At 37.8% G+C, this 14,092-nt stretch overlaps 1 protein-coding gene across 1 annotated transcript in view; it reads right to left on the reverse strand.

The window, feature by feature from the left end:
• LOC122411249 (long-chain fatty acid transport protein 4-like) overlaps nucleotides 1–13,008 on the reverse strand; it is a 19,271-nt gene extending 6,263 nt beyond the window's left edge. The window contains exons 1-5 of the mRNA XM_043419925.1: nucleotides 12,855–13,008; nucleotides 5,427–5,635; nucleotides 2,616–2,766; nucleotides 1,586–1,823; nucleotides 1,022–1,247 (exon numbers count right to left, since the gene is read on the reverse strand). Coding sequence (XP_043275860.1) covers nucleotides 1,022–1,247; nucleotides 1,586–1,823; nucleotides 2,616–2,766; nucleotides 5,427–5,611 — 800 coding nt within the window. The 5' untranslated portion in view covers nucleotides 5,612–5,635; nucleotides 12,855–13,008. The remainder of the gene's footprint in view (nucleotides 1–1,021; nucleotides 1,248–1,585; nucleotides 1,824–2,615; nucleotides 2,767–5,426; nucleotides 5,636–12,854) is intronic.
• Between the last annotated feature and the right edge of the window lie 1,084 nt (nucleotides 13,009–14,092).

Genomic DNA, 14,092 nt, shown 5'->3' on the forward strand with positions numbered 1-14,092 from the left:
TCATACGCCAAAGTGTTTAGAAACGTACTATGGGTAAATAACAGAATTTCATTCGCGATTGTACGATAATATACCGGTATACATGTGTACCGATGTATTTATTTTGACATCACTCATCAATTTTCATAGAGTCGCTTCACAAAAAATTACTATGTATGTTCGTAAGAATTAATAAATATTACCGATATAGAACCCTACTTCTATGGCACCATAGTAGTTTTTAGTGAAATTTTTTCTCCGTGTAATAATGATGACAAACTGCAACGAAGTCGGAAACAACCAGGCCTAATGCTTACATCGTACTTCACCGAATGTGAAAAATATTTTTCATAGAAAAAATGTGGATCCTCTTCGACCTCGTTGGGAGTTTTGCGGATCGAATAAAACGAGCACGTGTACATATTGTTTCATTTAAATAATAAAAATATAAAAGTGCGTTTGGAAGAGTCAGGTTCCCAGTGGAGTCAAGTACACGCCTGTCTATAATCTCATTCGCTTTCACTGAAATTGTGGGGTCTCCCTGACAGGATTATGCATCGTTCGTTATATCGAGTATCGGACGAGTAGTAATACTATTGCGCATACTCATCATCAGTCTCCACACTATTGCGTAATTCGCCGTTGCTTCATGGAGGCTGGGCGCGTACGCAGGTTACGTGTTTAATCATTCATGTTAATCGTAGCTTGCGATGGACATCACCAAACGTGACAATCATTTTATTTTTTCATTTTGTGCATACGCTAAGATAAGAGCGTCCGAAATTTTAATATCGCAACTGGAACAATGAGCTTTCCTTTCCAACGGTTTGCTTTGATTTTCTATACGCATTTCTATATCGGTTTCTTTTATATAAATTAAAAATCACAAGGCTCGTAGAATTCGAATGGGAAAATTTGTTCACTTAAACTATTGTTGGCTCGGAAAATAAGTTTTAGATTAGAATGGTGACGTCTTGAAGAAGAAAAAAAAAACTTTAAATTGATTTCTTGCGATTTTTGAGATATTTGAGTAAAAACAAACCTAGAATTGGGCATCAAGACTGCTTTTGGCAACCCCATCGTGCCACTCGTGTAAATGTACAACAAGTTGTCCCGGTAACCGGGTTCTTGGTCGACAACTGGTTGTTCATCGTCGCTTTCGGACATCAGTTTGTCAAGGTTCTTGGAACCCTGACAGTAGTCGGTGAGACCCGCGCCATGTTTGTACCACTCGATGCCCTGCATTGGCTCACGAATTTCGTCAATGGCTAAGAAAAACAAACATGCAGATTTGAGCGTTTGGATGATATGAAAAACGGATGATCATGAGGAAAACAACATCGTCGAATTAAATTTAATACAAAATTAATAGAACGAAACAAACGCTTCTTTCTTTTCCGATTTCTAACGCAAAATGTGTTTCCATCGTGCATTTTTTTCGAATAAATGTCAATGAATTCATCAAGAGAAATAATTTTAATAATTATAAGAAAATGTAATGTGAATGGAAGCTTTTCGTAGCAATCGAAATGAAAATTCGCAATCATGACATACACATTGTAATTGGGAATGAGATTTGTAGTTGTAATGAAAATAGTATTCATACCCGAGGACAATTCCGTCGAATAGATGATACCCTTGACCTTGGCGATCGTAAGACAGTGAGTAAGCAATTGCAATCGTAAATTTGTATTTATTAATGCGGTAACGACACCGAGTTTTCCAAGCCCGAGCCATGTTGCTATGAACTCGGGCTTGTTCGGCATCATAAGTGCAACAGCATCGCCCTTAACGTAACCAGCCTTTTGAAACACCGACGCAATTCGATTGCTGTATTTGTCCATCTGTAAAATATAAATATAACGATGACTGGTAAAAATCACACCAAGTTTCAATAATTCTCTATCTATTTTTTTTCAATAACATGTTCGAAGACGATACCAGCTCATAATAAAATCAGCAACGCCTCGTGAGTGTTTAGAAAAATATTTTTCAACGCTCTTGATTGGCTAGAAAATAACTCCAACGATAAGAAACACTTAAAAACCGTTAAATTCCATCCAACTAATACCGTATTCATTCGATTACAAATGGATCATTCATTACATAATTGCAAAAAAGATAAACGCCGTATGATGAGATACGAAATGCACGATCGTTGAAAATTGTAAAATAAGATAATGCATGTCAGTCGTACGACTCTTGTGATAAGAGCTGGTTTCGTCGTTCGTCAACTTTCGCACACCTTTGAGTTAAGAGCTCCGAACGTCATGGAATTTTTACCTAAATTGCTAATGACAAAAGAGTGACGAAGGTAAAAAAAAAATACTACGATTTGATCATTTTTGATTAGCGGCAAGCTTCCTAAAATTGCAGTCTCATTAGCCACGTGAAAATGAACGGTGAATTTTCACTTCGTTCTCTCACGGAAACATTTAAACGGATAATAAATGTCGAAAAATGAGCTCGATCCTATGCATAAACGAATCAAGACTATTCAATGAAACGCACAACCCAAACGCACGGCACATCAACGTTCCCCAAGCCTTTTCCATGAGAAAGAAAGTTTGAACCGAGCGCGAAAATTCGATGGGATGACGTTTCGAGAAATAAATAACAGATTTGCTCATGCTCACATCGGCGTTCGTCCAAATCCGGCCTTCGAAAATGAAGCATGGTTTGTTAGGATAGAGTTTCGCTCTCTCTCGAAATATTTTCATAACGGTCGTGTTGTTCCTGACGTAGCGTTTCGTTTCCCGATCGGCGTTTAGGTACCGATAAAGGAACCTGGGAAAAAAGTGAAAAATAATAAATTAGTGATGAGATCGATTAATGAAATTCCGTACAGAGAGGCAGCCAATAAAGCCCTAAACTCATTAAGATACGAAGCATGCATTGTTACTACGATTCATTGATTTTCTTGCAAGAACGAGCAACGATAGTTCTGAACCACTGTGTAACGACACTCCAGTTCTCGTTTTTTTTTTCACATCGAATAACGCAGTGTAGGATTAAAGCAAGAAAGAGAAAAAGAGGTGAGAAAATGCATAAAATGTGAGAAAATTAAGTTTATTCTTGTCCAGAGGTTGGTCAAAGTTCGTCGTTAAATAGAACGCCATCCCATCCGACCTTTAAAGGATATCGACTTATTTAAAACCTTCTCTATCTCTCTCGATCGCTCATTCAACTTTCAGAGGACCTTTAGCATTCATAAAACTAATTAAAGACGAGAACAGAAACGTGGTTAAATTATCAAACGAACTCTACTGAGTTTTCTCCAATTAATTTATCCGAATATTACGATAAAATTGAAATAAAGTAGAGTCAGAAGAGTGATGGAAATGTTTGACCGTTGCCTAGAAACCGATAATCTTTCCCGCTTCTCCTAGTCGAGCAGTGAGGAAAGTTTAATTTAATATTATTCGTTTTCTTCGATGTTTCGAGATTACGAGGGAAGAAGAATCGCGTTGAGAAATTAGAAGCTGCTCGTAGAATCGCCTCGTTCATTGAGAACGCGCCAGGTGATTTTAAATTATTAACTTCCAAGGACGATCAGCCTCGTAATATGTATGAACGTGTATGAGTGTTGAACTCGTATTAAAAATGACTGAGCTACCCTCTTCGTGTGCAATCCACGTAGCTCGATCGTTCTCACAACAACAAAAGTCAAATAATAGCATCAATTATGTATTAATTGTTTTTTAATTTTTCACCTATTGCATTATTTACGTGACTATTTAATCGTCGGTCAAATTTGGGGGAGTTTTGGGGACAAGGGTTTCCGGGGATGAGAAAAAATGAAGCAGCAGATAAAGGACACGTTCCTGGCTACCGCTCGATAACCGTAGAGGTCGAGAACCGTTCTCGTATCAGTCACTAGGGAAAGAGCTTACCGATAAGAGCGATTTACGATCAAATCGATTTTACACTCGACTGCTTCGTTTTATCTTTGATTATTGATCGACTGATTATCTGTGAGCAGATGAGAACGCGTTAATGAGATTCAAGCAAATTGTATTTGATTATTTTTGCCAATTTTTTGCTGTTACAAAATTGGGCCAGGCTGTTCTTTGAATGTGCAGTTTAGACTGTTTTTTTTTTGGTTTCGATCGTCCGAAGGTCGAAGCGTTGAGACTGACATGGAACTTCAGATTTTGCTTTGCTGCTCATTCCCGTTCTCACGGAAGCACCACGAGCTCAAATGTTTCCTTGTAAACTCTGATTTGTTGCTTCGAAATTGTAAAAATTTCAGATAAAATGTTTGGAAAAAAGAGATATTTTTCACGGAGATATCGCAGGGAATGCTTCGAATCATCCAATCGTAAATCAACGTCCAGCATCTGCAGCTTTTTTTCCTCCGGTGGCGATAGAACGAGGCCAAAGTTTACATCCGACAATGTTGCACTCGTAACCGAATTAAATCGTAATGTTGTGTAACAGTAATAACTGCCTCAATATTGTAAAACTTTTATGAACTTTGACCCACTTTCGTCACAACTGAAACAAGAAATAGTTGCTCAGAAGAGCTGTAAATACAATTTTTACGAAATCGAGCCAATCGATGGGGTTCCGTTTGACCCTATTTTTTTATTGATACAATAAAAGTGTGACGTTTTCCAAGGGATTTTAATCTTTTCAGAAAACTTAATGTATCGAAGCGATTTTTACTTTTGGAATTGAATATTCGAGCAAAAAATTCTAAGATTTCGTAAAAAAAAATCGACGAGTCCAAACGTAAAAGAAACGTTGCAATCGGCAACTGTAACTCTTCAGAAATATCGAGATCGTTCCGTACTTGACCGTAATGTATTGTCCGAAGGTAGCTGTTGAACAAACGCAGAAAAGAACGTGCCAGTGGAGAGGGCGAGACAGAGAAATATGGAAACAAAGTGTTGGGTGTGTTCCGATCGATTGGTGTGTCGTACGCGAGGGGAATTGACGCTAGTTGGGGTAAATGCATTAGTGACGAAAGTTGGTTCCTCGTGAGGAGCTTAAACGTCAATTACATCCGATCAAAAGCTTATTTTGCAAGCTCGAGGAGAGCCCGGCTGGCGAACGAAAGTTGTGGATTCGATAGGAGAAAGTCTCCCAAAAAAATAACTTCGAGGAGTGTCAAAAAGCAGGAAAGTTTTCAAAAGTATTCCGCAGAACAACGGTCCCCAACTGCGGTGAAGTTAAAAATGTCAAAAATAGGAAAGATTCGCGAAAGTTTGCGTCACAAGAAAATTCGATGCGACAAAAATATTCAAACAGAAAAACTTAAAAATCTTGGAAAAAATCCATGCAATTTTCCCTTTTTGACGATAATTAAATCCGTCAAAAATTATAAACGAAGTCATTCGATCGTCGCAATAAACAGAAAATCGTACGTCAAAAACTGACTCTAAACTGGAAAAAAAAAAATGTAAATTAAGGATTATTCGTGTTTTGCTTGAAAAAATACTAACCTGATGTCTCGTGGTAGTGTCCTCAGTATGACGTAGATGCTCCGATGATAACGACATATTATAGGTACAAGGAGTGCAGCTACGGTGATCTGAGCGATTCTCATGAAGGAACCGATTCGGCTACCGACGCCGACTGCCATGAGCACGACTATTCCAAGTACGAGGTAGACCAATCTGACGTCCATTCCTTACCGGCTCGCGCACCACGTCTGAAACAACGTACCCCGAGTCATCGTTTCATCCGGCTCTTGTACGATGCGTTTCTATTTGAACGGGAGGGGGCACCAAACTTTTGCTAACTCGGGGCTCGAGAGTGTTGGAAAACCTTCCCGCTCAATATTCACGTGGCTATACCGATAGACGAAGGTTGTTTGGACTGTTATTTACCAGTTTTTGGTTTGAACGGACGTTGCTGAATAATTTATTGCAATTTAGGACCAAAAATAATGAAAGCTTATTGACAAATTGATGGGGGAAGACCGATAATTTATTGAATTTTCACGTTTTTCGTAATCCATAACTTCGAAGGTCGGATTCAAAGTCGATGACGCGTCGAAACAGCGTTGGAAGTTTCGTATGTTCGAAATTCCGAATTTTTTTGGTTTTCAAAGTTCGGGTTACGTGTACGCCGCTCTACGAATCGAGCGCGTTTCCACTTTTTCCATCACGTCAGTCCGGAGGTGAGCTCATTCGTCTCGGAACCGAAAATGAATTTTACTTGTTCACATTGTAAGGATTCTTTAAAATATTCGTGTTTTTTTCGAGTCTGGATTTATGAATGGGAACGATTTCGATTGAATTGAAATCGTGACACGTTACCGAGAACCTGAGAGAATCGCAGACCCAAGAGCCTTTTGTTCCTCCACAAACGATTCAAAAACTCTCGAGTCGTTTTCTTCCTCAACATTTCGGTTAAATCCGAGTCGAGACGCGACGAGGACAAAATTCAAATTACAGAAACCCGAACAATTATTATCTCAAGATCGGAATTATAGAAATCACTTCTCCGAATTTCCTGCCGCCTCCACTGTCTCAGTCACTCCTCCTCTGTTTCAGAACGTTTGCATTGAAATTAAGAAAAAAAACACATTTTTTTCCACCTATTTTCGTTCAAGTTTTTTGAGCCCGATGTATTTTGTTCCGCGTTCCCAGAACACTGTGAAGCTTCACCTGCCCTCAGTGTGCCTTCAGAAGCGTGTCGATATTTATTTACATGCAACGCCGGCAGCCCCCAAACACAAAATATCGATCGCGAGCGCAGAAAAAAAATTAGTCCGAAAGGACACGTCGCGACCACTGAATTCGGGGATATTTACTTCCAACACGTTTCTTTCCCGTGAATCCATGTTTTTTCACATTAACGCGAGTTCTATTTTTGTGTATATCTGTATCGTGCGGTGCTCGCCTCACTCGAGGTCACGACTTTGCTGCTCTTTATATTTCCCTCAGTCTCCAACCCACAGCCCTTTTTTTAAAACACCCTTGCTACCGTAGTTTCGTGTTGCTCGCACCTACTACTCGGTCTTTCGTACCCCGACCCACTCACAAAATTACCCCCACCACAAAGCCGCTCGTCGTATATGTCACATATATTTACGTTTACCGCATGTTTATCCAGTAAAGCTTATAGTTGAGAAGAACTTCGATAAGTCGCTGAGAATTCGCGATGTCGCGGTTTACATTGCGAGTAATTTTCCTTATTCGGACTATTTATTGTCTCTCGAGACGAATCTGAGATAGTGCAACTTCAAAAATTCATATTTTTACGAAAATTTCTAACCAAATATAATAACCGAAACAAAGACTGCACGAGCCGAGGGGGCCGAATTTTTTCTACGTTTTTCAACTCTCTGTGAGCTGCACGACAGGCTAAAATCGATTTTTTTAAATCTTTCCTTTGAACTTCCGAGTTCGAAGGTTGGACTTGACGGTTCCACGAGTTATTGGCTCAAAGGAATAAACTTTGTGCAGGACAGCATGACGAGCGATATTTTCTAAAAGTTTGAACGTTACGAATTTTGAATTCTTCGCCGTTGACACAATCATTTCGTGAGTAAAATATTTAAAAACTTTAGAGCTGTAATTAATTCGTTGCGAAAATGTAATTAAAATGCCACGTTCGCGAGCATCGTTTGGATAAAACACAAAAATCGTATCAAGAGACTCGATAGAGTCTCGGGACAAGTACATTGACAGCCCTGTCGTCTGCTGGCCCGAGGCTCTCGCTGATATACTTTCTCTGAATAAAACGATTCGCCGTGGTGGGGGTAAAATTGGCAAGTGATTTTTTTGAATTACCGAAGTTATGAGTCATCTGAGGCTTTGAAAATTGAACTTTCAGCTAATTAAGAAATTCTCTTTCGATTGCGCCCAAAATCAATACGATCGGTGGCGTAATTGCTGAGAAAAAACTTTGCACGGGCTCAAGATTATGCAAAAGTTACTGACACATCACGAGTTCGACGTATACGTATACGCGTTTTGACGTAGTTAGTGGTAGTAGAGTTGTTGCCTCTACGCATTCTGATTGGCTCAATGATGTCGGCTCCTCCAGCAGCTGCTAGGCCGACCGCGGGTGGGGCTCAAGAGTTAGAAGGCCTAAAATAGCGAACAGGCATTCAGTATATCTATATATGCGTTATACAGAATGCCTGTTCGCCATTTTAGGCCTTCTAACTTTTGAGTCTTACCCCGACCGCGCTCAGACTCCGTGAATATTATATTATATATATATATAAACCATGTGTCAGTTTTCGATCATCGTATAAACAAACGGAGTTTTGACATTACGGAATGCGTGTGGGATAAATAAAGAAAACTTTCGTCATCTAACGAAGTGCACAGTACTAAAACCTGTGGAATGCTAAACTAAACCGGTATAAAAGCGGCCGCATAAATGTAGACTGTGATCTGTGTGTGCAAATAAAACATATAAAAAAAGGCGCGATGCATATGTCAACGAAACTTTTCAAGATTTCATTATTTCGTTCGATTGGAAATAAGTGTCAACTAAGATAATCTTTCAAATAAACTAGAGTGCACGGAATAATGGCCAGTGTAAATATATCATCAGTTGCGTGATTATATATCATGTGTAATAATGTAGGTTATATATACGAGTTCCCTTAGATAGCTGTGTGGTAACGAACCGGCCGGGGTTTGACGTTACGACGTGCGGGACAAATGTAACAAACGTTCGCATAATTAGCGAATAATATAAATAAGGCAAATCAGTTTCTCAAAAATAGGTCTGGAAGTTGTAAGGAAAAATGTTCGTCAACCTATAACGTCAAATTTTCTTTTTGCGATCTGAAATATTATGGTTGATAATTAATAAAACAAGAACACACGGAACTGTTAGTATATATAATGTGAGAAACTCCAATCGAATAAATGTTTCCTAATTTATTTCTTGTGTCATCATTATTTTTGAATATTCCCATATTTTGCTTCCTATTGAGTTTGGCTCTGCTCTTTCCGATCCTTGTTTTGACTCCATCGGTTTACAGCGGATCGATACATATTATTAATTGGTTGCCTAATATGTGTCCTTTAATTTTCTACTATTTCTTCATGCTGATTGTGGTAACGTGATTCAAGTGGTTTCCGACTATGATCATCAATCGCACATTTTGTATATCAGATTCTCAAAACAGTTTCTGGTGTTGATATAAGTGTAGTTATACTTTTTCCACTTGGTCTGTCGAGTAATAAATTTTGAAACTTCTTCCAAAAAGTCTTTGGATGCTTTTTTTGCTGATAGTATGAAAAGTTGAATCTTCGAAATGCGGTAGGCAAACACAAATTTTGACAACAATACTTATGAAATAACGTGTATGTTGAGTATTCCTATTCTGCAAACTGCAAATGTGGAATTATTGGTGAAAACATTCATTACGATAAGTCTACAGTTGCTCAGTTTTGGATGCGATTGAGTATAATGCCTGCCAACATCATGGAAACCTACAGAATTTCTGAATGTTATGTGCGCTATGTCATTTATAATACTATATAGATTTGGATCATTGAAATACAGCAAAAATCTGCAAACTATAAAATTTATATACTTTGCCATTCATTTTACTTTTTGACTCTCACTGTAACATAAATATGAAGTGAAAAATTCATTAGAAAAGTCTTCAGTTACTCATTTATGGATGGATTTGAAATTGCTGTTTTCCAAACTCATTGCGCAGATACATTGAATCGCAGCAGATACCTGCGAACTTTGAAATTTCTGTGGATAAATATATATGCTAAGTATCACCTCCTATCTTTGATTATGGTAATATGTAATGGAAATTGATTCAGCAAGTTTTAAAGTGTTTCTTTTCAAACAGTATTGAAGTTTGTATTACTGCGGTATGGAGCGAATACCTTCAAACTTTGATATTTTTGTGTCGCAGCATGTGTGCCAATCATTTTAATTTTTTACTCCAACCGTAACATGTAATTTCAAAAATTCATCACAAAAGTTTTCATCTTTACTATTTAACTTAATTTTCCTTTTTCTAAATTCCATGCTAAATTTCTGAATTTCTAAATTATCCTGAAATGAAATTGTTTTCCTCCACAACCAATGCAGGTACCTTAAACGTCTTTGATTTCCGTTGCTCTGTTGAATTAAGTACGCTCAGTTTTTATGACGCTGAAGTTTGCAACGTTGGAGTCCAACAAAATGATCGAAAAAAATTCTCCAAAAATTTCAGTAATTCCCCAATTTCGTTTTCTGTCCAATTTCCAATTCGTAGTTTTTCAACCTGCACTGATACTTTTTGAAATAAAAAATTGGTTCATTAAAAATATTTTTTCCTTCGTTTTGTTGAACTCCAACGTTGCAAACTTCAGCATTATCAGTTTTTTTTGCTTCTTTGAGTTCTGACATAATAAATGTTTCCGGATGCCTTTTTTCTGCAACTATCAAACTTCCAGCGAACGAATTCCATTCGGAATAAGAACTAACCTATACTATTATTAAGAACATTAAACTAATAATGAATCGCATTTCAACAAATTTTTGACCAGATTCTGCCGTACAATTTCGTTTTTTATGATTGATTTTTTATTGAATGAATAGTGATGGGCCGGACAACTACTTTTAACTCATATTTAAACATAATTTGAATCGATCCAATCGACGTCGAATATTGTGAATAATATCAGAAGCTTCTGAAAGTCTGAAAAGAATCGATTTTCTTATAAGTCTCTGCCACCATAGAGTAAGAAATGGATAGCTTGCATGTGATTTTTTTGGATTTAAAAGCTTCTAAGAACAATTCCATAATGTTGAAATTAGGAGTTACTCATAAATTACTTGTCCTTCGATTGATATCATAAACTGTAGTGTTGCACGTAACTCAAGTGGTAACTTTTTTCAATTCATTAGAAAATACTTGGCCTCGAATTGATATAATAAATTTTAATGCTGCACGTAAATGAGGTAGAATTTTTTTCAATTGATTTAACTGTTCGAATCAAATAAGAAGAATGAGGCATCGATTTCCAAGTTTTTTTTTATGGATGGAATTATTGCATATTTCCAATAATCGTAAAAACGCGCTTTGGCTCGACAGTTTGTCGGTTCTGTAACAGTTTCTTAATTCAAATTTATATACCTCGGCATCGGAACTTTTATTGACGAAATGAAATACGTCGATGGGGCTGCGATTGAAAATTTTCAAAATTTATACTATTTCTCAGCCAGTCTCAATACATATTTCATATATTCACAAATATATATGCATAAAAACGTGTTGAAGTCGTGAGCGAATAAGTACATTATACGAAAAAACGTTTCACAACCTATAACGATCGGCGCATGCGCTTTCTCAAGCGATAAATAAAGAATGGTGCCCCGATTATAAAAGCGAAAAATGCGGTAAAAAAGTTGTGCTTTTTGGTGTTATTCGTTAATAAAATAGAATTGTTTGGGGTGGGAAAAAAATTGAAATTTTTTTGAGGCGAATTTGTTCCGAGGATTCGCTAGCATTTTTCAGATAGATGATTCTCTACTGGACATATGTGCGATTTGGAGAAGTGCGCGCGCAGTTATCAGAGGGGGAGAAGCAGCGCGCTCTCTACCGGTAGTTTTTTCTAGTATACTGATACATGAACGTATATGCGGTGAATCACGAAAATTCGTCTGCTCGAGGGGGAACGAACGCCGGCAAACGTCATCTGTTCCCAAAATTCTGTTCCCGATTCGCGTATTTTTTCAAAAGGGAATTCGGAGGATAGATAATCTTGAGAAATAAAAAATACCGAGTTCCAGAGAGCGGCCTCATGAAACGGGTGACACGCCACCTGCCGTTGGAATAGGCTTGAATCTATTGAATAAATAATAATAATGATGCAATCAAACGAATACCTGAATAAAATGACATAAACAAGGGTAAATGATGAATAAATTTGTCACTTGATCCAAGTTTTTTTGGCAAATAATGAATTGCGAATTATTAACGTCGAATACGGTTAGCCTCCCCAAGAAACGAATTAAGCAAGGTTGCGAATTTTCGTAGCGCGCACTTTCGCAACGCGTCGTTTCGCTCGGTGAAAAGAAATGATGTTTAATTTCGTAATTTTTTTTTCTTTTCAAAAACTTATTTGTAACGATCCTACGTTTTTCCATTCGGCAGACTTTTTCCTACGCGACATAAAACTGTTACGCATTGCCGAGGACCTCATATCGATCGCAGCTCACGCTTGCACGGTCTCCCACGGGTCGTCAATTTCGTGAATGCATGAAAAAAACGTCGGGACGATCAGCATTATCCTCCAGTAGCTTTATGTGATTTAACTTTCCACACTCTTCATAAATTTTCTTGCTTTGTTATTATTATTTTTTTTTTTTTAGTAATGATTACAAATTACGAATTTTTATGCCCGCAATTGCACGCTCTTCACCAACTTTTGATCATAAACGAACTTTCACGATACATAGAACTCATTTTTTCTCTTAGTTTGCGGTTCCTCGTTACCGGGGATCGAAACAGAACCTTGAAAATTTTCGGATGGATCAATTGAAAGAATAAAAATAACGGAAAGGACCTAAGACGGCGAAGTTAAATTCACATCGCGAATGTTCACTGTTCCGATTCACCGAAAAAGGACGTTGCTTATCGATACATTGTGAATTTATTCTAAAATTTTTTTCTGTTCGTATAATTGTACTTTTGGACGGAAGCGTGTACGTGTGTTTGCCCACGTTTCTCGGGTTGGAGCGACGTTTTTTGAAAACTTCAGATACCTCCTTCATAAGGATATACGAGAAATGGATTTTAATATTCAACGCGCGCGGTTCCTTCCGCGTAACCTTTCGTAATGTGTTTCACGAAGGTCGAGCGTTTGGTGTAGCCTCACAATGCCTTCCCGATTAGTTTTAATGCGATCACAAAAATGAAAAATAATATTAATCTTATTGAAACTTACTCGTACGCGGTGGATTAACTAAATATTCCCACGACCGTGAAGCTGTTTTTTATGTACGTATAAAACGTAGATATACGAGATTCGTTGCGACAACTGCCGGGACCATAAAAATACGTTACTCCGCGACGACGAGCGACTTAACACTACGGGTCGCGTACAGACGGCGTTCGCGCATATGTGTCTCTCCCTCAACCCCCTTTCGCGTACACTTCCACCTTGCCGTACCTCTGGCGGATTTGCGGCGAACCCTTCCAGCATATCATGCAAAGAAAAAAAATCATCATGCGCCTCTACACAAATTAAAGTCCAGTGAAGTTTTTTATTATTCCATTACTAAAGAAATCGAGTGCAAGTGAAATATGCTAGAATCCAATCATTATGTGATGGACAGGTTGTCATGAAAAAGAAAATGTCGCGATAAACATTTTTACTGAATTGCCTTTTCGAAAATTTATAATCCTTCGATCACGTGAAAAAACTTCGAAATTTTTATTTTTTTCATTTCTTACGACGTTTTATTGTGCACCTATGATGAAAATGAGAAGAAAGAAATTACAACTTCGTTCACGATTCTCCGCTCGACGAAAACACGCGCGTAGATAAACCCGTACACTATTCAAATATATAGTATACTATCATTCTCGCACTTCCATGTCAATAAAAATTTCATTTTTAATATCTGTGTGTACGTACCGTGGTCTCTCTATTTTATAAAAACAAAGTGAATTATTTTCTGTTAATATAAACTTGCACCGCATTAACAAATCAAAGTTTTTATAAAAATAACGAAGTTATATTTATACGAGGAGGGGGAGATTCATCGCTGGTTCCCCACGAATCGCAGGTCCCCAGATAATAATTAGTAGTTGCGATAAAGCGACACAACTTGGAGTCTATCGTAATTTCAAACATGACACATTGGGTTTGAAGTGCAAAGTGCAGTGCGCCACAGTTGATGTATGTAGCGCCATATCAAGAACGGCGGTTGCGGCTTTTATATACCGCTATTTGTTTGCACTCTCATATCGGCGACATTTATCGCATATGTACAAGCTTTGTTTTTTCTTCATGTATACATTCAAAAAAAAGCTTTTAAACAAAAATAGTATATTACACACCTAGGGCAGAAAAATAAGGAAAGTCTCAGATCACATGTAAATGTTTAAAACAAACATGTGGTCTGAGGCTTTACTTTTTCCTGCCCGAGGTGTGTATACGATTTTTCTTTCGGCCCGGAG

The sequence above is a fragment of the Venturia canescens genome, chromosome 5 (assembly GCF_019457755.1).
Source record: "Venturia canescens isolate UGA chromosome 5, ASM1945775v1, whole genome shotgun sequence".
Classification (NCBI taxonomy): Eukaryota; Metazoa; Arthropoda; class Insecta; order Hymenoptera; family Ichneumonidae; genus Venturia; species Venturia canescens.